Source organism: Manis javanica, chromosome 5 (assembly GCF_040802235.1).
Source record: "Manis javanica isolate MJ-LG chromosome 5, MJ_LKY, whole genome shotgun sequence".
Lineage (NCBI taxonomy): Eukaryota > Metazoa > Chordata > Mammalia > Pholidota > Manidae > Manis > Manis javanica.
This window is the reverse complement of record NC_133160.1, coordinates 63,723,447-63,748,373: the sequence shown is the minus strand read 5'-3', so window position 1 is coordinate 63,748,373 and position 24,927 is coordinate 63,723,447. Positions and strand designations below refer to the sequence as shown.

General features: G+C 33.5%; 1 protein-coding gene across 11 annotated transcripts in view; it reads right to left on the bottom strand.

Annotated features, from left to right (window-relative positions):
* Positions 1–24,927, bottom strand: part of SCLT1 (sodium channel and clathrin linker 1) — a 213,252-nt gene that overhangs the window by 143,446 nt on the left and 44,879 nt on the right. For 10 of the 11 annotated variants that reach the window (XR_012131572.1, XR_012131571.1, XR_005055813.2 and 7 more), the window contains exons 3-7: positions 23,804–23,862; positions 23,441–23,513; positions 19,962–20,017; positions 15,330–15,465; positions 7,473–7,595 (exon numbers count right to left, since the gene is read on the bottom strand). Coding sequence is in view for 7 of the 11 variants with exons in the window: in XM_036997911.2 (XP_036853806.2) it covers positions 7,473–7,595; positions 15,330–15,465; positions 19,962–20,017; positions 23,441–23,513; positions 23,804–23,862 (447 nt within the window). In the remaining 4 variants the exon portion in view is untranslated. Of the gene's footprint in view, positions 1–5,803; positions 5,891–7,472; positions 7,596–15,329; positions 15,466–19,961; positions 20,018–23,440; positions 23,514–23,803; positions 23,863–24,927 lie in introns of all 11 variants that reach the window. The other variant, XM_073237048.1, reaches the window with a different exon arrangement.

Sequence of the window (24,927 nt, the reverse complement as noted above, 5' to 3'; positions counted from 1 at the left end):
TATACCGGTTCATATGAAAGGGTGTCAGGTGGGACTGGGATTAGACATGTGCATCTGCCTTTACTACAGCAAAATTGGCAGTCAAGGCCGTGCAGGCCTTGAGTGTGATAGACCTATCAAGGCCCTGTGAGCTGGATGTTCATGTCACTGAAGACGGTTATGGCTGGAGTCTCTGATAGCGGCTTGAACAAACTCGTCAACCCGTTGGATTCTGGTCACAACTCTGGAAAGGGGCAGAGATATGGTACACTTTGATGGAAAAACAAAAGGCTGCCATGTATCATGCCTTGCTAGCTACAGAACCCATCACTGGAATGGCCCCGATAAAGGTAATAATCACCTATCCCATCTTGGAGTGGGTACGAGACTGGATCTAAAAGCCAAGGAGTGGTGTGGCACAAACACCCATACTAGGCAAGTGGGGTGCTTACCTACAGCAGCGTAGTGCCCTCTTTAGTAGCCTATTGAGTGAAGAACTCCAACACTTGTTGGGGCCGATGACATATACTAGTGAAAAGCAGGAAGAACTTGCGTTTGAACCATTAGTAGCAGAGTCCCTATCAGGAGGGAAGAGCCCCTATACCCGAAGATGCATGGTATACAGACGGCTCCAGCCATGGGCAGCCCCCAAAATGGAGGGCCGTAGCTTTCCATCCTAAGACTGAGACAATACGGATGGAAGATGGTGGGGGGGAAGAGCAGCCAATGGACAGAGTTGCGGGCCGTGTGGCTTGTGATCAGCCAGGAGCCCTCCCCTTTAGCTGTCTGCACTGACAGCTGGGCTGTCTATCGGGGCTTGATCCTGTGGCTACCAACCTGGTACCATGTCAACTGACTGGTTGGTCACCGACCCCTTTGGGGATAAGAATTGTGGCAAGACTTATGGGCCTGTGGTCAGACTAAAATAACTCCAGTATACCATGTGACAGATCATTTGCCACTGACATCCCCAGGAAATAATGAAGCAAATAAATTGGCCTAGATATGTTGGTTAGAAGAAAAGCCTACCTCTGATGTAGCCCAATGGCTACATCAGCATTTGCTGCATGCAGGGCAAAAGACAATGTGGGCTGTAGCCGGTCAGTGGGGCTTGCCTTTGACCTTCGATGAAGTTAGTAGAGCCCGGCAGGAGTGTGTCGTGTGCTCCAAAAGGGACTTACACCAAGTTCCACAGCAACATGGAACAATAGCTAAGGGGTCTATACCCCTCATCAGGTGGCAGATAGACTATATTTGGCCTCTACCTGTGTCAGAAGGATATCAGTATACGATGACTTGTGTGGACACAGCTACTGGACTTCTGGTTGCTTTTCCTACCTGTTGTGCAGACCAGCATAAAACATGTGTCTTATAGTCCAAAAGAGGCCTGAAGTATCTCTTTGCTGCCTATGGCCAACCACAGGTAATTAAGAGTGATCAGGGCACCCATTTTACTGGACATACACTGCAAGAATGGGTGCGACAGCTGGGAATCAAGTGGAAGTTTCGTGTGCCATACAATCCTACCACAGCAGGCATGATAGAGAGGCACAATGGCTTGTTAAAATCTGGACTAAAGTCAGATACCAATAGTCTGCAGGGATGGTCAGTCCGCTTATGGACCGTGCTATGGCGTTTGAACAAGAGAGCCCGAAAGGGAGCCCTGAGCCCTGTAGACATGTTAACACACATGGCTGCCTCCCCTATACAACTGCAAGTACAAACCAAGGAAGAATCACTGAAGCTGGGGTTCGGCCCCTGGAATAACATCTTGCTGCCTGCACCAACTGCCCTGAACCCCGGAGACTCCATTGAGTGGACGTGGCCTTGGACCTTTTGACACATGGACAAACAATGGCTGGCTCTCCTCCACCTTGGGGACAAGGCCTGGAAGCTGGTCTCCTGTGTATTCCTCGGATAACAGCAGAGTGTCTGCCAAAGGTCACAGTCAGTAGTATATCCTGAATGGCCAGAAGGTAGGAGCATCTTACGGCGTTTTGTTTTATCATTATGGCCAGTGCATGCACCTCCAGTAGCACTATATATATAGACCCTTCAGTAACCCCCACTGGGAAAGGAGTAAAAGTATGGTATACTAGACCTGGAAGGGACCCCCTTCCTGCTACAGTCCTATCACAGGACCACTCTTTTGCATGCATCCTACCTGAAGGACAAGATTTGCCTATGTTGGTGGCATTAAAACATGTGTCTTATCACCCCTAAAGTCTTTGTGGATTGGGAACTTCCTCTGGCTTGAGGATTATTATAATTTTTGTTACCTGTATCAAAATCTTGCTGTATCTTGATTTTTATTATCTCTAAGTTTTTGTTATCCTCTATTGCTATTGTGGAATCTGGTTACAGTGCTCCAGCTTTCTCGCACAGGAACCATTGTGGAAGATTGAAAGCATGTAAATTTTAAGTGAGAATCCTGGAGGGGTGGAGTGTGGGAAAGTTGGGGTTCCTATGGCCAGGATCCTCACTGAACTTAAACCACCTGATGATGTAACTGGCCTGTTGCTAGGCTACCATTTCCACACCTTTAGGCAATAAGCTCCTATTGTGCTACATAAAGAGCTTGGCCCAGTGCTCTGGGTGGAGGCAGAGACGCTAGTGCTCAACCTACCACCGGGAGAACAAGCTGGGTAATAAACACTTTCACCCCAAAGGTTTGGCTGTCAATTTCTTTGGTCACATTGAATCCATAGCGATCTTGCCCAGGGCTGAAACCCATTGCCAAGACACCATCCCAAAGATCATACATACATCTTTCCAACTAAAGTCCCCAAGGCAGTTTTCATTGTGCATCTCTCATACTCTACCCAATTTTGCTGACTTCATATTTTTAGTACACTACTGTAGTTCCCTCTGAAATTGGAATTCCATTCTGCCAGCATTCATCCCTCCATACTCTGTGTGGCCCACTCTCTCTAAGGCAGAATTAATTATTTTCTCACTTTGATAAAACTTTGCACATACTTTCACAATGCATGTAGCAGTATATTTAAATACTAAATTTAAAATTTATATATTCCTGGCTACAATATGAGCCTTTTTTGAAAACTAGCTTCTCCTGGAACTCCCAGTGTTGGGCACATGATTTAGGACATTCTAAGTACTTATACCTTTGAGGAATGAATGAATTAATTAATTAATGCCTTTATTGAGACATGAAAGAGAGCCTGAGGACAGCATCTTCATCTTTATCTTGGTAAGTAGAACACTGCAGACCAAAATTTAGTATTCAATTCACAGATCCCAATTTAAGACCAACTATCACATGAAGAGAAAGAAAGGTAGTATAATGAGAGGTAGGTAAATTACACACACCAGAAAAGTTAACAGAACAAAACAAAACAAAATTGGTGTAAAACTGGGCATGAATCAGGAAAGATATAATGGTTATAAGCAAATAACTGAAGGGTAAGACTTGAAGAAGATGTGAGTTAGTTCTATATTACTCTGAAAGACAAAGCCATATATCAGTGAGAGGATTCTTACAGAGTATATTCAAAGCAGAGGCTAGATGATCAATTAACTAAAAGCATTTAACGTAAGGATGTCTGTATCATTTGGGGGCATGGATGGCCTTTAACATCATTTCAAATTCTCCTGTGAAGGTATCTCAATGACTTTAGCCCAGACTAATTTATATCTCTCAATTCCTCTATAATGTCTGTAATGAATCACCAGTGTTTTATTATATACACTGTCTTGGTACTAAGCATAATAAATGCTTGTGTTTTTGTTATTTGGGAGCACCTTAAAGATACATGATGTACAGTAGTTAGCAGAAGTATAAGTTGGAATTGTGAATCCTAAGGAGCTAGTGTTAGGAACTAACACACTTGCTATCAAGCTTAGTAGGAACTCAGTAACTGCATCTTAATATGGCTTTTTTGTTCTCTATTAGTGCTCACAAAGAAAATTATATACTATATTAATATTTTGGAATTTGGAGATTCATAAAGGTCCAGAGAAGCATCCTTTTCAATCATCTCTTTTAGTACTTTATTCACTGATTATTTCATATGTCATTCCTGTTTTACCAAGTAGACAGGGCCCTTATGGATAGATGAACATTTCTCTTCCAACTAGAGAACCTGACAGTGAAAAGAACTCAGGATGCAATTAACAAACATTTTGAGTGATTTTATAGAGATGAGAAAATCTTAAGAAAAAGAATATGATTTCAGTAAAGAGAATCTCTATGAATGTGAATTCCTATCGTATCAGTTGCCATAATAAAAAAATATGAACTTGTACCTTCATGTACAATTCAGGTCAGGGCATTTAACCTTCTTCGTATTACTAATGTACATTGTTCATGAAAGATATTTTATTTACTTCCTGTATAGGCATCAATTTATTGTACATCTATAGAACTCTTATTCATTTAATGAGTTTATTCATGTAATCAGAAAACTTTTTAATGGAAACTTTGATTTTTTAAAGGGCACTTTTCTTCAAGTTTGATTTTGACCCACACTTGCACCTGCGACTATGTTCTGCATGCTGTATGAGATAAACAAGATCGTATAGTCATTTATTATCTCCCTTTACACTTAGCAGTCTTGTTTGATACTCAATGTGTACACTGAGAAAAACTATTAAGTTTCAAAATTTATTTTAATCATTTTCCTTTATTTTAGTCACCAGGATAGTCTTTGCTCTTTAGAACACAACTCTCTTTTATTCATCTTGTCACTTTATTGTATCCATAGTTTATTATTCTGTATTTTGTCTGGAAACTGAATTATTGTGCCTTAGACAATTTTATTCTTTCCTGTGAATACACTAATTTTATTTTCCCATAACCTTCATCAGAATGATATTGGGCTGTTTATAATAAAATAGGGGCTCTGTGACATAAAATACTAAAGGATTATATAATCCCTGCAATTTTAGGAGATATACTGAAAGAACAAATAAATATGATGTTAAACTATTAATTTCATGTAGAAATATGATTTCTTAATTATGGAAATCAGTCATCATTTTGTTCTGGAGTACTTTAATGCTATTTAAAAACTCTAAGAAGTATATTATCAATAATTATAAATGATTAGTAATTCCAAATGTTAACCTAAGTAAAATAAGGAGAAATTTATTTAATAATTTTTTACATGGTCAAAGGAGACAAATTTTTAAGTAGAATAAGATTGGATAACTTGCCTTCGATGCCACACCACCACTCTTAAACAAAGACATTTTCATTAGGTACTAATAAGAATTAGCAGAGTAACTGAGCAAAATGGAGAAAGGAAAGCAAGGAATTACCTGGGAGGTCATAATCATATTACTCAACAATGAGGTAAAATGAAATTCAAAGACAGAAAAGAGTAAAAGAAAAGTGAGAGGTGAAGAGCAGAATAGGGAAGGCTAATCATACATCTTTTAGGGAAAAATTAAAGGGAAATTTAGGTATACCAGTTACTACTGGTGCTCAGTCAAGTAACAGATGGTTCTTAGTGTCCTATTATTTTAAAGGAACTGGGCTTTTCATTTGTGTAACAGTTCCCTTATTCTTTTTATATACCTAGTGGTGTGTTAGATGAAATACTAATAAAGAAGAGTCTTACTCTTGAGGAACTCAGTCTAGATTACGCTCAGAAGATCCTACCAAGGACCTTATGAGTATTGTTAGAGTAGGATATATCTCAGATAGATGTTAGCTTTAGATCTCTAGAAAGTACTGTGAACCTTGTCATAGTATTAAATATGAAAGAAAAAGAGTACTGTTTATCTCTTTTATTTCAGGCAACATGTTTCTGTTAAGTTTTGCTGGCATAAATATTATTATTAAGAGACAATTTACATAAACAAAGTGGATATTTTCATTTATCATTTCTATGTTCTCATTAATAACATGAAGTTGCTTGGTCCGTTGTTGAAAATTGGTCAGCTGATCCTACAGTAGGAATGTGAGGGGTACATAAATAATTTTGTTTGCAACTCATGTTTAAAAGTAACCTATAATCATTTAAAATCATTATGCCTAAGTCTAGATGAAAATAGTTGTATTTCTTCTATTATTGTGTGAATTACTAGGTGAAGAAATAATAAAACAATTTTTTTAATGACTGACAAATTAAATAAGGTGGCAATGTGGAAACCAATGTAGCTATTTATGTTTTATGTGAAACCACTGTCTCTTAAAGTCTATTAGTAAATAGACATGTGAGAGACACCTTGTCCAATACTGGAAAACCACATTCAAACACACTCAAACCTACAGTACAAACCATTGCACAGGCCTTATTGACCCCTCCTCCCTTTTAAAAAATTTTCATGGTTTGGATGCCCCATAAGTTTTAAATAGTTTCATGATCCTATTAACACTATATGTGCAGGTGAGACAAAGTTGGGAAAGGCTGCTAATATGTAAGATGAAAGAATTAAAGATTGATAGATAACTGGGGAAATAAGGACAAAATATTACTTGTGGTCTTGTACAAGAATTAACTGTATAACTACGGTACAAGAATGAAGGTGGGGGGAAAAAAAAGCTAATAGGCTTATTAGTTGATTGAACTAAATGAGGAAACAGCCTTAAAGAATTTACTTTGTTAGAAATGGTTTCTAGATTTCAGAGGTAAAAGTCTTATGGATCAATCTACACATGGGTTATTTTCAAGCCAGGGCATGTATAGAAAGATCATTTTGTAAACTGCAAAATACCATGACTACTTTAGGTAGAAATTCCCAATTATAATGATAATACTAGGAATATTCCTAAACTGGAATTTGAAGTCTATAAATGAGAATTAAAGAGTGTCAAGCTAACCAATGTATTTAAACAATGGCCTTCTCAAAACATAAAGGAATCAGAATTAGAATTACTCTACAGTTTCAATGTGTCTAGCAGAAAAATAAACAATGAAAGAAAAAAGGAGGCAGAGTTTTCAGTGGAATGGATGGTTTTGTGAGATAGTGAGTTCTTGTCAAGAGGTATAAAGGAAAAGCTAGATGTCCACTTCAAAAGAATATAAAATGATTCTTGATTTGGATAAAAAGAAGTCATTAATACCATTAAGATCCCTCCCTATTGTAAAAGTCTGTTTTGATTAATTTATGTTAGGCAAACTTGACATCTAGTAAAAGGTCATATTTAAGGGTGTTAACATTATCTTTTTATATAGCATGGTCATTATATTTGAGGTTTCTTCATTGGCCATGATATAATGTATAGTTTTTGTCTTAACTCAGGAAATCAAGAACATAAAAGCTCTGGAGGTCCATTTATACATAATAATCTTATAGCTGTCTCAACACTAAACACAGCTTTCATTGCCAATCACATTATAAAACCCAAGGTATACTAGGCACTGCTCTAATTATCTTATCTGTTCAAGAGATTTCTACCCATCAAGGAACCATATATTGTTAACATAAATAACACATTACAGACTTAGGCATTCCTCCCAAAATTGAGTTTCTTCAGAATGCAACTTTTTATTGATATACAAGAAAACCACAAAATCTATGATTACCTTTTGCTTTTGACTTTCAACTACATGAATCGGAACTTCAGTCATATGTTCCTGGTAAAGTTTCTGAAGCCTGTCCAACTCCTGAGAAACAGTCTGCCAGAGTTGTACAGCCTGTGTTTTCTCCTATTAAACAAAAACAATTGAGAATTCATTAAATTATTACTAGGCTACTGCACAGTACAAATGTATCATAGTCTTTCACAGAATGAGTTCTTATATATAAATTCACACAAAAATTACATAAAGATAGTATAGTTGTAATAGTTTTGATATGAACTTAATAATTTAGAGAATAAACCTAAAGATGAAATTTCCTTATGTTGAAATTTTCTTTTTACTCAGATTTCATAGCTAAAATTAAACTCTTAAATCAGAGATATGGATTTAAACCATAGTCCTTGTTCCATAAGAAAGTGTAAGCATTAGAAACTACCAAAGAAGAAAACTGCTCCAGGTAAAATGAACGATTTTTTTTTTCTGACTGTCAAAGTAATAACTGTTTATTGTAGAAAATTAAGAAAATAATAAAAAAAAAAACACCTATAATTTTACCACCTGAAAAAATATTCCTAACATCAGGTATAATCATCTTTTGAATGTTAGATGCATTTATACTTACAGATGTGATTTTAGGGGAGAATTTTGTATTATTTTTAAACAAAATTGAAATCATATAGTGCAGTGCTTGTAATGTACTATTTTCAATTGACATTTTGTAATGAGAATTTTCTCAAGTCATTATTCTTTCAAAATTGCAATTCTCAAAGGGTTGTATGGGACCCTTGAAGCAAAAATTATGTTCATAATAATATGAGGACATTATTTGCCTTTTCTACTCTTCTCATGAGTGTATAGTGGAGTTTTCCAAAGTTTAATGATGTGATATGTGATACTGTCATTACTCTGATGGCTACTGGAATGGATTCTTATGCTCCCATTGTTTTAAAATGTCTTAGTTTAATCTGTAATATGGTAAGTGTTGATAGATATATAACCCACAAAAACACAAAGCTTTTTGTAGTCCTCAATAATTTTTAAGCATCCTGAGGGGTCATGAGGGAACCATATAGTTGTGGGTTTATTTCTGGGATCTCTATTCTGTTCCACTGATCCATGCACCTATTCTGTGCCAGTATCATATTATTATAATCATGGTAGCTTTGCAGTAGCTTGGAATCAGGGAACGTGATACTCCAAGATTTGTTCTTTTTTCTCAAGATTGCTTTGGCTGTTCAGGGTCTTTTGTGGTTTATTTTAGCATTATTTGCTCTATTTCATTGAAAAAACACCATTGCTATTTTGATGTACATTGCACTGATTCTGAGTTGCTTTGGGCAGAATGGCCATTTTGACAATACTAATTCTTCCCATTCATGAGCATGGGATAGCTTTCCATTTATTTGTGTCTTCTTTGTTTCATTACTGTCTTACAGTTTTCAGAGTACAGATCTTTCACCTCTGGTTAGGTTTATTCCTAGGCATTTTACTCCTTTTGATGCAATTGTAAATGGAATTGTTTTCCTGATTTCTCTTTCTGATACTTCATTGTTAGTATGTAGAAATGCAACAGATTTCTGTATATTGATTTTGTATCCTCCAACTTTACTGAATTCATTTATTAGTTCTAATAGTTTTTGAGTGGAGTCTTTATGATTTTTCTCTATATACTACCATGTCATCTGCAAATAGTGACAATTTTACTTTTTCATTACCAATTTGGATGCCTTTTATTTCTTTTTCTTTTGTGACTGCTGTAGCTAGGACTTCCACTACAGTGTTGATAAAAGTGACAGTGGGCATCCTTGTCTTGTTCCTGATCTTAGAGGAAAAGTGTTGAGCTTTTGACCACTGAGTATATTGTGAGCTCTGGGTTTGTCATATATGTTTTTATGTTGAGATACATAACTTTATTCTTATTTTGTTTAGTTTTTATGAGGAAAGGATATTGAATTTTGTCAAATGCTTTTTCAGCAGCTGTTGAGATGATTATATGGATTGAATCCTTCCTTTTACTAATGTGGTGTATCACATTGATTGATTTATGGATATTGTACCATCCTTGCATCCCTGGATAAGTCCCACTTGATTGTGATGAATGATACTTTTGATGTATTTCTTAATTCAGTTTGCTAATATTTTGTTGAGGACTTTTACATCTATGTTCATCAGAGATATTGGTCTGTGCTTTTCTTTTTTTAGTGTCTTTTTCTGGTTTTGGTATGAGAGTGATGCTGGCCTCATAGAATGAGTTCAGACGTACTGTCTCCTCTTCTAGTTTTTGAAATACTTTAAGAAGGATTAGTATTAGCTCTTCTTTAATTGCCTGGTAGAATTTACTTGTGTAGCCATCTGGTCCTGGACTTTTGTTTGTCTGAAATTTTTTGGTTTCCAATTCAATTTTGGTACTAGTAATCTGCCTGTTCAGATTTTCTGTTTCTTCCTGGGTCAGTTTTAGAAGATTATATGTTCCTAGGAATTTATCCCTTTCTTCTTGTTTGTCCAACTTATTTGTATATATTTTTCATAGTATCCTCTCAGAATTCTTTGAATTTCTGTGGTGTTGGTTGTAATTTCTTTTTTGTTTTTGATTTTGTGTCCTCTTTTTTTCTTATTAAGTCTGGTGAAGAGTTTGTTTATTTTGTTTATCTTCTGAAAGAACCAGATCTTGGTTTCATTGATTTTCTTTCTGAGTCTTTCTTTTCCTAGTCTCTGTTTCATTTATTTCTGTTCTGATCTTTAATTATGTCCCTCTTTCTACTAACTTCACATTTTGTTTGTTCTTTTTTCTAGTTCTTTTAGTTGTAAGGTTAGATTGTTTCTTTGAGATTGTTTTAGTTTCTTGAGGCAGGCCTGTATTGCTATGGACTTCCCTCTTAGAACCACTTTTCTTGCATCCTACATATTTCGAACCACTGTGTTTCTGTTTTCATTTGTCTCCATGTATTGTTTGATTTCCTCTTTGATTTGTTCATTGATCCTTTGATTATTCAGAGGTATGCTGTTTAGCCTCCGTATGTTTGTTTTTTTCTAACTTTTTTCTTATAATTGATTTCTAGTTTTATATCTTTGTGATCTGAAAAGACACTTGAAACAATTTCAATCTTCTTAAATTTATTGAGACTTGCTTTGTGAGTTAATATGTGATCTATCCTGGATAATATCCCATGTGTTCTTAAGATGAATGTGTACTCCATTGATTTTGGGTGGGGTGTTCTGTATATATGTTAAGCACATCTGCTCTTATGTGTCACTTAATGCCCTTATGTATTTTCTGTCTGGATTATCTATACATTGGTATTAAGTGGGGTGTTAAAGTCCTCTACTAGTATTGTTTTATTGTCAATTTCTCCTTTTAGTTTTGTTAGTATTTGCTTTATATTATTAGGTGCACCCATGTTGGGTGGATAGATATTTACACTTGTTATGGCCTCTTTTTGGATTGATCTCTTTATCATTATGTAATGACCTTCTTTGTCTCATTACTTTCTTCTCAAGTCTATTTTTATCTGATATAAATACTGTTGCTCCTGCTTTTTCCTCCCTTTTATTTGCCTGAAATGTCTTTTTCCAACCCTTCACTTTGAGTCTATGTATGTCTTTAGATCTGAAATGAGTCTCCTGTAGGCAGCATATAGATCGGTCTTGTTTCTTTATCCATTCAGACATCCTAGGTCTTTTAATTGGAGCGTTTAGTCCATTTATATTGAATTACCAAATGTATGTACTTATTGCCATTTTGCAAATTGTTTTCTGGTTGTTTTTGTAGTTTCTCTCTGTTCCTTTCTTCCTCTCTTGTGATTTGATGATTTTCTTAGTGTTAACTTGAGTTCCTTTCTTTTTATTTTTTGTGTATCTATTATAGGCCTTTGGTTTGTTGTTACCATAAGGTTCATGTATAGCTTCCTATATATAACAATCTATAATAAGTTGATGGCCACTATTCAACATTTCCTGTAAGTATGGTTTAGCAATGGTGAATTCTTTTAACCTTTGTTTATCTGGAAAACTTCTAATCTCTCTTCAATTCTGAATTATAACCTTGGTGGGGAGAGTATTCTTGCTTATAGATTTCTCCCTTTCAGCACTGAATATTTCATGCCACTCTCTCTGGCCTGTAAAGTTTCTGCTGAGAAATCTGCTGATAGCTTTATGAGTTTCCATTATAGTTAGCTGTCTGCTTTTCTCTTGCTGCTTTTAATATTTTTCTCTTTATCTTTTGGTATTTTAAATACTGTGTGTCTTGATGTGGAACTTCATGGGTTAATTTTGTTAGGGGCTTGCCACATTTCCAGGACTTGGATGTCTACAGCCTTTCCCAGTTGGTGAAGTTTTTAGTTATTTCTTCAAATAGATTTTCCACCCTTTTCTCTCTCCTCCTTCTGGGACCCCTATTATGCAAGCATTATTTTGTTTGGAGTAATCACAGGACTCTCAGCATCTTCTCATTTTGAGATTCTCTTCTTCAGCTTGGTTACCTAGCACTACCCAATCTTACAGCTTTCTGACTGGTTTTCTGAAATCTGTAGTCTACTAACTATTCATTCCCTCTATTGCATTTTTCATGTTGGTTATTGTTTTCTTCAGCTCTGAAGTACTCTTTGTCATATTTTCTCTCTTTGTTGGAGTCCTCCCTGAGATCATCTACTGTTTTCCTCAGTTCATTAAGCATCTTTATGACCACTGCTTTGAATTCTTTATCAGATAGATTGCTTATCTTCATTTAATTTAGCATTTTTTCTGGTATTTTGTCTTGTTGTTTTGCTTGAATATTCCTCTGCCACCTTATTTCATCTGGGTCTCTGTTTCTTCCTTTGTATTAGATGTATCAGCTAGCTGATGCCTCCTGAAAGTAGTAGCTTTATGTAGTAGGCATCCTGCGGTGCTCAGATCAAAATTCCTCTGCTCGCCAAAGCCTGATTCTCTGTTGTAGTTGAGCCATGGCTGCTGTTAGTGGGCTGTGGGAAGGACTCAGCTTTCTGCCCGTCTGCCAGTAATGGTGAATCCCCACAGCTAGCCTCAGCATGCCCTTTGTGGGACATCTGACCTTTCTACTGTTATTTTTTTGTGGGTGGGATAGCCCTCTGCCTGTCCCTCAGCAATGGCTGACTGCTCCAGGGCTAATGTGCTGTGTGGGGCAGATAGGCAGGGAAATGCCAAGCTGAGCAGCAGGATAGGTGTTAAGTTTCAGAGCTGGCTCCCACAAGCATCTGGCCAGCTGTATGAGAGAGGAATGGAAAGGTGTTGTTCATCTACCCTTTCTCCTCTGCAAAGAGCTCCCTCAGATCTCAGTACCTCCAGCACATTTCCTAAGGCTAGCAGATCTTTCAAACTGTTGTGGTGGGTTTTAGAGGGACTGACAGAGCATGCCAGTCCACAGTGACCTGAGTCTCAGTCCCTGACGGTGTTCCAACTCTTCCTGGTATCCAGTCCCATTAATCACCAAAGCCCAAAGCAATGGGGACTTATCTTCCCAGAACAGATCCCCAAGGCCAGGTGGGCCAGATTCCTAAAAATGTATCCCCTCCCTACTTCATTCCTCTCCTTCCCACTGTGGGCTGGGGCAGGGGAAGGGCTTGGAGCATGAGTGATCACAGCTCTGCCCCTTTACCCTTCTCAATGTGGTCCTCTTCTTCTCCAGGTGTGTGATAGAAAAAAGATGATGATAAAAATAAGAGGTAAATTGATTAACTTACATATGTACTAGACATTTTACTTAGTGCCGCATGAGAATTAAGAATTTTTAATTACCATAATAACTCCATATGATAATTATTATTATTTCAATATATAAATGAGGAAAGTGAGGTACAAAGAAGTTTCCCAAGGTCACTGAGCTAGAAAGCAGAATAGGGAGCAAACTCAAGATGTTTGACCAGAAGATTCTGCCAAACCCTGGATGTTTCATGAAAGCAGGAACCAATATTCTCCACAGTGTCCTCAACACTTAGCACAATGCCTGATATATAGTCACCTACCAAATATTTATGAAATGAATGAAGATACTTGAATCAAACTCTCCATGCTTATTACTTTGGTAAATATTATATAGTAAAGAACCCTCCTTTTTCTCTCAATTTCCTACTATAAATTGTATTTAGCTTTTATCTGTTCAGTTTGGATATTTAACTAGTCTTCATGTATACATACACAAAGGTCTTTCAATCTAGCGGTGGATACCAAAACAGTTATAAGTGTTTTATCAGACCTTTAAAAAACAAAATAAACAAACATGTATGTATAAGAAATAAGCAAAATTAACATTTGAAATTATTGTTTTATGGACTATTAACATTTTCTATTATTTATACTTTATAAAACTGACTACATTCTCATTCAGTTAAAATTTTATATTTATATACAGAGTACATTATAGATTTTGTCAGAAAATTTTTTATAGCTAATCTGCTTTTTCCTTTTTGACTGCTCAAACTTACACCTCACCAAATTTATGAAATGACTGATTCAAAATACAATAAAAAAGTAGGACCATCTTCAGAGACATAATATGAGACCAAACAAGATACAGATGGAGAAAGGCAAAGAAAAGGGAAGATAAGAAGAGAAAGGGTTGAGGAAGAAGAGGAAAAGAATAGTTAAAAAAAAAAAGCGTAATTTTCAAGATTTAATCAAATTTATCACTGGGAAGTAGAATAATAAAAGTACTATAGAGAGATGTATTTTAGAGATAGGGTTCTTTTGTGTTGTATTTTGAAACTACAAGTCTCATCTAGTTTTGTACTCCACTTTCTTTTTTTAATTTGATTTTTTTCAGATTTACTTAGGTATGATTGGCAAATAACCATTGCATATATTAAAATATAGAGAGGGTTCTTTTACATATGGTCTATCACAATCTTTTTCAGGAGTAGTAACAAATTGTACCCAGATTTTAATATCTGATTAGAAAGCATTTGTAAGTCTAAATTAATTTATATTTATTTCTATATAAACATTTATAAATCCTTCCTGATAATACTAGTCTGAAACAAAATAAAGAATATGTTTTTGTTGTTATTCTTTTTCTCTATAACTTTTTCAAGTTTTCCCTTTAGACATTTAAAAAAAAGGTCAGTGTTAAACACACACTCTTTATCAAAGTAAATATAGCATACCTGATAAAGAATCACTTTTATAAGTAAAGAATTCTAAAATCAGACTTCCAAGAAATAAAAAAATATGATTTTTCATACATAACTATCAAATAAAAATTGTATAAAGAATTTTGAATCACTATTTATAAAGAAGGGAACTGAGGCACACAGAAAGTAGAAGAATCGGGAATCAAATTCATACAAGATATGAGATATGTAGAATTTAAAATTTTAAATTTAAAATAAAATTCAACTAAGTATAATCACAAAAAATTATAGTGTTGCAAACAGGATATATATATAGTATAGCTTCTCAAATATCTCAATTACTAAGGAGGAAAAAAGGAGAAAAAGTATAATTCTAGAAGAAGTGTAACTTTAGAAAAATATATGTATAATCTTTAAACACTGAAGAAAATAGTACCAGAAGAAAACAGAAAATGAAAAATGTAAATACAGGTGAGTGGATAATTGACAATTTTTTCTTTAAAACTTTTTTTTGGTACTAAAATATTTTTATAAGACATAAAAATCATGTTGAAAACTTTATGATTCAATTAAAAAATATAATTCACAGAGATATTTAAACCAAACAGTGAGGGTATATATTATACATTTTGTTACCTTTTAATAATTCATATAAATTATAGAAAATCACTAAGTGTTAATCTTGTTACTCTGTTATTATTATTCATAAATAATGATTAACACAGATTTTTAAAAACTTTATTTAGGATGTAATTCAAAAAATATGTATGTCACTCACTTGATTGGCTACTTGTAATTGCTCTTGAAGATTCCTGACTGTTTCATCATCTGCACACATATCATTTCCCATCTCTGTGCCAAAGGGAAGGGATTCCAATTGCTTTTCAACAGCATCTTTTAATTCACTGTGCAACCTTTGGAACAAACAACACAAGAATTATCTAAATTCATTTTAGTAGCAGAAATTACTGTTTCAGAGTTCAAAATAAACATTTGGGTCAAAAATCATTCTTCACATGAAAATAATTTTTAAGTAATCTCAAAAATTAGAAGTGCTTAATCACCATTAAATATTGTGCAATAAGAGTCAAAACAACTATTTCAGATTGGTCAGTATTAAATTGGTCATAATCAATTCAAGTATAATTTAGTTTGTCCTAGGGAGATTTAAATTTTTCAGAAAGGGGAAATTTGAGATACTATGCCTTATTATTTGGTGAAACAAGCCATTCAGGAAAGAATTTAAAATATGATAGTGGTTTCATCTAGTCAATTAAATGGAAATAGGATATTAAATCTTGCAGAATTTTGTTTTCTTCATTGTGTTTCATAAAACTCATTTTGACTTCTTACTAGTTTTAATTAATTAACAGAGTAGACTAAAACTTGCTGGTCATCAAATCAAGAGAGTAGTGAGGCTTCATTTTTCAGCCTATTCTTACATAAGTTTGATCATAACTCTAAAAGCCATAAATTCAATTTTAATCTTAACATTATATTACTATATCACACTTTAAAACAACTACCAAGAAAAAAAAAAAGGCAGAGGAAGGTATATCTTAAAAGACTGATTAACATAAAATGATACAAACCTACAAAGAAAAATATCAGAAAAACTTGAAAATATGTAATACATATAATTATAAGCAGAAAATATTATTTATAATAAGCACATCTCAAGGTAAAAATTTCCGAAGGAAATTGTATCCATCTTTCTAAAACAAAGAGGACAATTATCTATTGATACTACAAATCTCCTTTGAAACTAGAAAAATTCAATCTTAATTTTCTGAATATACTTACTGAAAAAATGTTCACATAATACAATAAAACTTAACAAGATAATTAATTACCTTAGAGAAAACAAAAAATTAATGTAGTCCCTAAGGTATGGACAGAGCTTGTTAATTATTCCCTAATTAAGATTTTTTAAAGTTCTGAAAGTATCAATAAAGGTTATTTTTCCAAATAGAGTATTTTAAAAATATTTACCTTTCCTGAAATAAAATGATGTTTGCTGAAGAAAAAAATGCCCAACACATAAATATAACTTGAGTTTTTAAAAAGACAACCCAAGTCCCAGAGAATTCAAATACATAATAAGCAAGTCAAAATGCAAGAGCCACAGGAAAATAAAAAGGAAGAAGTTCTGTCATATTTGTGTTGATAGTAAGAGGAGAAATCATATAAAGACTTGTAGAATAAACAATGTTATCCTTATAACAAGTTTTATAGTAAATCTAGTAGCACCATACTTGTCTGCATAGCTGCTTTTTCTGTTATCACAACTGACCAACTCATCTCTATTTTCTAGTGCAAATTCTAGTAAAAGTCAATCTTATTGTTTTAACTAATTGCAGAACTGATTTGCTGAGAGAACTGATACATAGGCCAAAGTTAGGAAGCTGGCCAATGGTAAGCAGCTAGACCAACTGCTGGTTCCAAGGTCACACATCTTTATCTGAGATCCTGGGATTAGGTGGTTACTGCCAGAGCTATTGTCTGCAGGACCACCCTGCTGTAGTTTTGATAGAAGCAGCTGCCAGAATTATCTACTCTAGAGCCTCACTACACTGGCTAGATTCTCATCCACAAAGTATATCCTCAGATACTGCTTTTTCTCCTACTTACCTCCTAATTTAGGTCTCTTATAAGTGTTTATCATTAACAGAACCTAATTCATATCCTGAACTAGATTTCAGTTTTCCAGTCTCTGCAGTACAGGAAGGCATACAAAAAGGAGACTGGAACAAATGTTAAGTCAGTCTACCATATCTGCCTCAACCTGTTACTATAATTTCACAATTTTATTAAATATGACCCAACATAATAAAAGCACAAAAGAGTTATTTCTTTCTATGAAACCTAAACTGAATATGAAAGGCTCAATAAAGATGAGTCATTAAATAAATGCCGGTGAAATAGAGGTAGATAAAAAAATTATAAAGAGTCATGAAAATTATATATTAACATAGGATCAAAAGGAGATCAAAAGGATGTCTAAGTTTTCACTCTTCAAATAAACTGAAATCAGAAATTATAAGGAATGAATTATACTAACATGGTTTATGTATAAAAGATAGTAAAGAACTATAGCAGGCTTACTCAAAGTAAGCATTATATAAAAAATTAAATGCACATTTATATTAAGTCAATGTCAAAAATTTATTAAGTATATATTTTTATGATTATCTATTTTACTGACTTTCAATCTATAGGCCATCTACTAATCTAGATGTTAAGAACACTTCTATATATTATGCTAAGTACAATGTGACAAAAAAGTAACTATTTCTGACCTCTTGGTGTTGATTGACTATTTCATTGGAGAAAATATATTTCTGATGAAAGCTTTTTTAAAAAACAATTGTCCTAGTAATATAATGCAGTAGCTTTACATTCCTTACTATATACAGCTATGCTTTTGAAGTTATTATTTATGGTTTTATCATTTTTCTGTTTTAACACCTGCAGTATCACTTCAAAAGATATTTAAAAAGAGCACTTAGTATAATCATAAAAATATGAAAATAAAACTGAAATCATCTTGTCCAAATCCCTCATTTTATAGATTAAGAAACTGAATTCCAGATAGATCAAAGTATTAAAACTAGGAAAATAATCCAGCCAGTAATTGCAGTAGTGAAATTATAACCAATTATAACAAATAGGATATAGAAATGTGAAAAGATGACTTTTTAAAAGTTTTGATCTTTTAGGTAATAAAGATGAAGCAAACACAATTCTAGCCCATATTTCTTTGAATTAAAATTCTCATTGACAGTAAGATGCATCATTTTTTATATACAATTAAAAAGAAAAATTACTGCATATTAAACACTGATATGCTATATGCTATTGCTAAATCTCAATTTTAAAGGTTTTAAAATGAAGGGGTATAGTGTTAGTGAATCATAAAATCAATTAAACAAGACAGAAGAGAGAATAAGACAAATACATATAATTAGAAACATTCTAGGTAACTGTCTGGTACAACTTCTGTGCATGCATGCCCATACCTGACAGACTTAATTTACCCTGTAAATCCAAGCCACCTTGGAGAAGGTATCCACCCACTGTCATGATGCAGAGCATTTCTCTTTGGGATTAATACAGAACTTCCTATTAACTAAAACTGTTGTCCCTTTCTTATGACCTTTCAATGAATCATAGATATTCTTTCCAGAACAACCTGGAATTTTCCATTTCTATAGTATAACTAGATGTAACCCTTCTAAAGTTAAAGTGTACCCCCTCCACTGTTTAAAATACCTAAAAGCTCCTTCTCAAGTTAAAGTGCACCCCCTCCACTGTTTAAAATACCTAAAAGCTCCATATGCCATCTCTAGGAGGAGTTTAGTTTCCTTTGCAGAGCATATAAGACCCTATATGATCTGGTCCCTGCCTGCCATCTTAGTCTCATCATGCATAATCCCCCTACATTCATTCATATGCTGAGATATAGCTACATAAAATGATCTGTTGTTTATTAAATACATGATATGTCAGTTGATGAACTATTCATTCTTAAAGACTCTGATCAAATTTCATCCTCACTGTAAAAGAAGGCATTATGTACATAAAATATGGAGGACGGGTAGTAAAAAAATTATTGTTAGAATGGATTCAAACATAAGTGACCATTAACACAGAATGCTATATATGTAGGATGTCATATATGAATTTCATTGTTCCACAAACCAAAGGCTATATATAATACACAAAAAATCAAGAGAAAGGAATACAACCATAACACTAAAGAAAGCCATCATGTACAAGGCAGAGGGCAAGAGAAGAAAGGATCAGACAAACACAACTGAAAAACACTTAACAAAATGTTATAAGTACATACTTATCAATAGTTACTTTTAATGTAAATGGACTAAATGTTCCAATCAAAAGACATAAGGTGAGTGACTGGATTAAAAAACAAGACTTTCTATATGCTGCCTACAAGAGACTCACCTCAGATCTAAAGACACACACAGACTGAAACAGAAGGGATGGAAAGAGATATTTCATACAAACAGAATTGGAAAAAAAGAGCTGGAATAGAAGCATTTATATCAGACAAAATATGAATGTATAGATTATCCATACAGAGAATCAATAAAGAAACAGTGGCTTTGAACAACACAGTAGACCAAAAGCACTTAATAGATACATATACAGAACACTCCATCCCAAAACAACAGAATACATATTCTTTTCAAGTGCACATGGAATATTCTCCAGAATAGTAACTTGTCCAAGGTAACATAGTTAGCAAGTAATGGAACCAGAAGGCAAACAGGAAATGAAGCCACAGAGTCCACACTCATAACCAGTATACAATATGTATAAGATATCAAATAACAAAAATAAAAGTTACCAAGATGACAATGAAATAATCAATAGTTATTTGATCTACCTTTCATTTTCCTTGATGACATTTTCAAGTTGTAGTTTCATCTCACCCATTTGTTTCTGAAAGAACAAAATATGATTGTATAAATATATTTTCCAGACAATAAAATCTATTAAGTAGTCCATTCATATGCAAGCAGAGTCCAGAGACTTGACTACAGATAGGAAATACTTATTCTTTACTTCTAACTAGTAATACTAAACATAGATATTTTAATGATGCATAAAATATAATAAAGCATTCATTTTGAATAGAATATAAAAATTAACACATTAAGATTTATAAATGTAATTCCTGTGACATATAGATGTTTATAGAAATACAGATAAAAGACATTCCTCAGTATGTCACTGTAACAAATACCTGATGATCCTCATACCTTGAATATATATCTCAATTCACCTTAGTTCAGGTAAAACCCATATAAGTGCTTGTATTTTAAAAAGTAAAATATTAATGGTGAAAATGGAAAGAGATCTTTAGCAGCAATTCACTCAGTCTTTGATTCACCACCTTTATTAACTGTCTGAACTCTCCGGATTATAGAAGGCTGCTATGGTAAACCAACATGGTCACTAACATATACTTTAATAGGAGAGATGATTTAAAAAATCACTAAAATAGCAAATAAGAATAAAATATATAGTTTAAAGGGAATGAAATACAAATATGACTAATTCTCTCTGAGAGGATAAAGGGATTGTAGGATTTCAACAGGAAAGAAAGGGCATTTCAAGTAAGCAGAAATATGAATAAAAGCAGAGGTAAAAAATACTAGATAACATAGGCCAAGTAGCTGGCTCTCAATAAGAGTAAATGGGATGGTAGAAGCAGGAAGGAAGCCAGTAAAATCACACTAAAAACGAAATTGCAACAACTTATGATATGTCCATTAGTCTTGCTTGGGTGTCATGAGCTAAAGGAGAGAAGCCAGGCCTGGAACGAACAGGTGGAACAGGCAATGCTCCAAGCTTTTCTCTTTCCCTATCAACCAGAAAAGTCAAGGCAGCTTGGTTTAGGGTATGTGTTTGACAGCCAATTCTAACTATAAAGCTGACTTGAAAGGTGAACTTTGCCTAGGTCTCTCCTGTGGATGAATCACAATTAAATCAAAATGGATGAATTCACTACCAGGTCCCAGTTAATTGAGAACTGACCATACATGGAGTGAAGCAATGAGAAGTAAAATTAGAAATGCAGGTGGCAGATCTTGAATGCCCTGCTAACCAAGAGGTTTGAATTTTATGTAGCAATTATCCCCATTTTGAAATTTAAAAAATGATCATTAAAAGTTGCAAAAATGTCAGTCTATCTTGAAAAATATATATTACTCAAATAATTCAATTTATATATATTATATGTATATATGTATTAGGTAGAATTAAAGGTGAATCATTACAGTGACACTAAAGATTCTTTACTGCAGAATATTTCAAAATATTTAATAGTTGGAAGGAAATGAAATCTCAATAGTATTTCTCACATCATCAAATTTTCTATTATTTTTACATTTTCTGGAAAAAAGCTTTCATACGGAGAATTATAGTGATACTTTTCTTGCTTTCAGGGTATACTATTTTTTGACTGGGTCAAGATAAATCACAAGAACTTGTTCTAATCAGTAATATCTATGTGAGCAACTATTCTTCGAAGTAGCTGTCAGCATCTTTTTTCTCTCTAAAAGTAGCAACTATTCTTATTATAGACACTTGGGCTTTCTCCTACAGGTACTTCTCTCTTCTAATTAATTCAGTAGTCACCTTTACATTGAGAATGTCTAACAGAAAAATGAAGTTAAACACTTTATTAAATAGCTGATTAAAGAGATATATGAATTAGATTATAAGAAATTTAAAAATTTAGTACAGTTTAATTCAATATTACTAGCTATTCCCTTTTATAATAATCAAACCACACAATATGTCATTATAGCAATTTTGAGAGAGAGAATTCAGCAGAAACTTTAGATTCACAATCCTAAAAATTAAAGCATAATAATGCCATTTGGGCAAAAGAGAGCATTCTGTTGCTCTTTGTCAAGTAGAAAGATTAAAAGACATTACTATGCTTGGCTCAAACTTAAATGACCACAGGATAAAAAAAGCACAAACCAGGAAAACAATTAATTAACTGATGATAAAACAGAAACTGCAGTTTAAAGAAATGCTTACTTTCGAAATCTGGGTCTATAGGATTACATTAAATGTTTATATATTAGAGGATTAACCTTAGAAATCAAAGTATAAATAATTTCAAGTACAACAGAACAACCTAACTTTATTCTTAGAAGACATAAGCATTATGAGTTGTTTTAGTAAAGGTATCGATCAGTCCCCTAATTTATAAGTAGGAGATTATTAAACTAGATCTAATCATCTTGTTCCAATAAACCCTGGTATTTATTCATTCATCAAAAATTGAGGGCTTACTATGTGCTAAATTTGAATGCATATGGTAGGATCTCTTGCTGGCCATGCATGAAGAGAAGAGAAAGAGAGATATAAATAAAGTTCTTAGTGCCACTTCTATAGCCCTATTATGAGGAAATCAGACTCAAGGGTTGTTTTTAAAAATGTTGTTATACTTTCTTCCATTTGCATTAAATTAAGTCAATCCTGCTGCTCTTATCATAACTGAATTGATGCAGGGATTGGTATCTAAGCCAAACACAAAATGAATATATTCAAACTCTAAGAGAGGTCATCACCTCCTTGTGGGTTTAGCTTGAGACATTCAGCCTTTATTTTAGAAATGCTTTTATTGTATGGTTAACCAACAATCAGAAAGGTCAAAATTTGGCAGGGGTGGATAATAAAAAACATTTTCAAATCAAAGAAACAAACTATAAATATTAGGCATACTCTAAAACTACAGCTCACTGAAACTCATATTGTATCCTGAACAATGCTGTGTTACTATTCTAGTTTTCTCTGAGCCTACTACATATCCTACCCTAGTCTTACAAATTCTGGGATCCAAAAGCTTTCTCAGTTTCTACACTCCCTTCACTCCTAAAATAAACCTCATTACTACGTGCATTTCAGACGGAAGTGCCACAGCTTATGCCTATATTAGAAGTGAATCAAAAGCATCTAAAATCTGATTTATGTAATATTTGAAATTGGAGGAAAAAATACATTTTCCAAATCATGGGAAATACAGGTAGAATGAGAGTAAAGAGAAAGGTCTAAAAGGATATAAGATGATTTTGAGTTTTCCTGGGAGTAAAAATAAAGATGTAAACAAATAATAATTAAATGAAGAGATCGAAACATCAAGAGATGCTCCTGTGAGATACAGAAGCAAGGAAGCACTGTATTAAAAACAAAACCAAAGATAGCCTTTAAACACACACACAGCCAAGAATTGATTAGTTATAGCTAAATATTTTCTTCCTCATCAATTTTTCTGAAAATAAAGGGAGTCTGTTTTTTCTTTTTTTATAAGAAAATCTTACAAAAAGCTTGATAACTATTTCATACCTGATAATACTGCAGTTGACCACTTAGCTCTTCCAGATGCTTATCATATTCAGCAATAAGAGGAGCTAAAAAGCTTAAGTAAAAATACAAAATTAAAAAGATGGCATATTCTTTTTAATCTAGTTTAATAAATATGTAACAGTGAAATAAACTGCACTAACAGGAGGGAAGCAAAGTCACCCCAATTGAGATTCACTCCTATAGACTACAATACTGACTTTTTTTGTTCAATTCAATGACAGATCATTTAAACCAAATTATAGCATACTATAATCATTCCTAATACTAAAGGGACTATTTTAACAATGATTAAATATAATTAAGAAAATAATATTTATTTTCCTGGTAACTCAACTGTATTACCTTTGGTTAACTACTGAGTTTTCTAATGTGTCATCTCCATCCCCTTTGAAGACAGCTTTCTGTAACAGAGAATATTGCACGTTAAAATGTTTTCTCATATCACCTTAGCCAAAATTGACAGTAGTTTAAAATTAAACACAATTAAAAATTTTATAACCTTAGAAAATCTAATAATGCAATTTAAAAAGAGAGAAAAAAATAATCATCTAAATTGATGAAAATGTATTTGGTACATTTTAACATCCAAACAAAATAAAAATTCTTGGCAAACTAGAAATAGGAAGAACTTTATCAATTTGATAAAGAATACATCAGTTACTCTTCATGGTGAAACATCATAAGCGTTGCATTAAATTCAGTAATAAGGCTTCTCAATATCACTTAAAATTCAACACTGTACTAGAGGTTCTATTCAAAGCAATCTGTTGTAGAGGTAGGGGATCAGAGATTTAAAGGTTGATAAGGAAGATGCAATACTATTATTATTTACAGACAATTTGACCATTTATCTTATATAAGGTAAATGGAGAACTCTTATAATGTACCAATTATTAGGACTAATAGGAGAATACACTAAATCATCAGGTAGAAGATCAACATAAAAAAAGTAGCTTTCCCAAATACCAGCAATAATTGGAAAATGTAACAGGAAACTATTCACTACTTTAACAAAAGGCAGTATCTGAGAATAAAACAAACAAAAATAGTCACAACTTTATTAAAAAATTAACTTTACTGAAGGACATAAAAGAACTAAATAATCAGGATACTATACCATATTCCTGGCTGTGAGGAACAGTGTATCAGTTCTCTAAAATTCACTGAAACTGCAGTGTAATTCCAAAAAAATTCTGATAGAATAATTTATGAAACTTGATCTTAAACAGATCATCAAGGTCCTATGAATGAGTAAATGACATGCAAGAATAGCTAAAATAATCTTGAAAAAAAAGAAAGAAAAAAGAGGAAAGGACTTGTCCTTCTACATATCAAAACACTGTGATATTAGAGTAATTAAAACAACATGGTATAGACATGGTAACAAACAGAACAGCAAAGAAAATTTAGAAATAAATTCAAGCATTTATGGGTATGTGGTATATAAAAGAAACAATGATAACTGA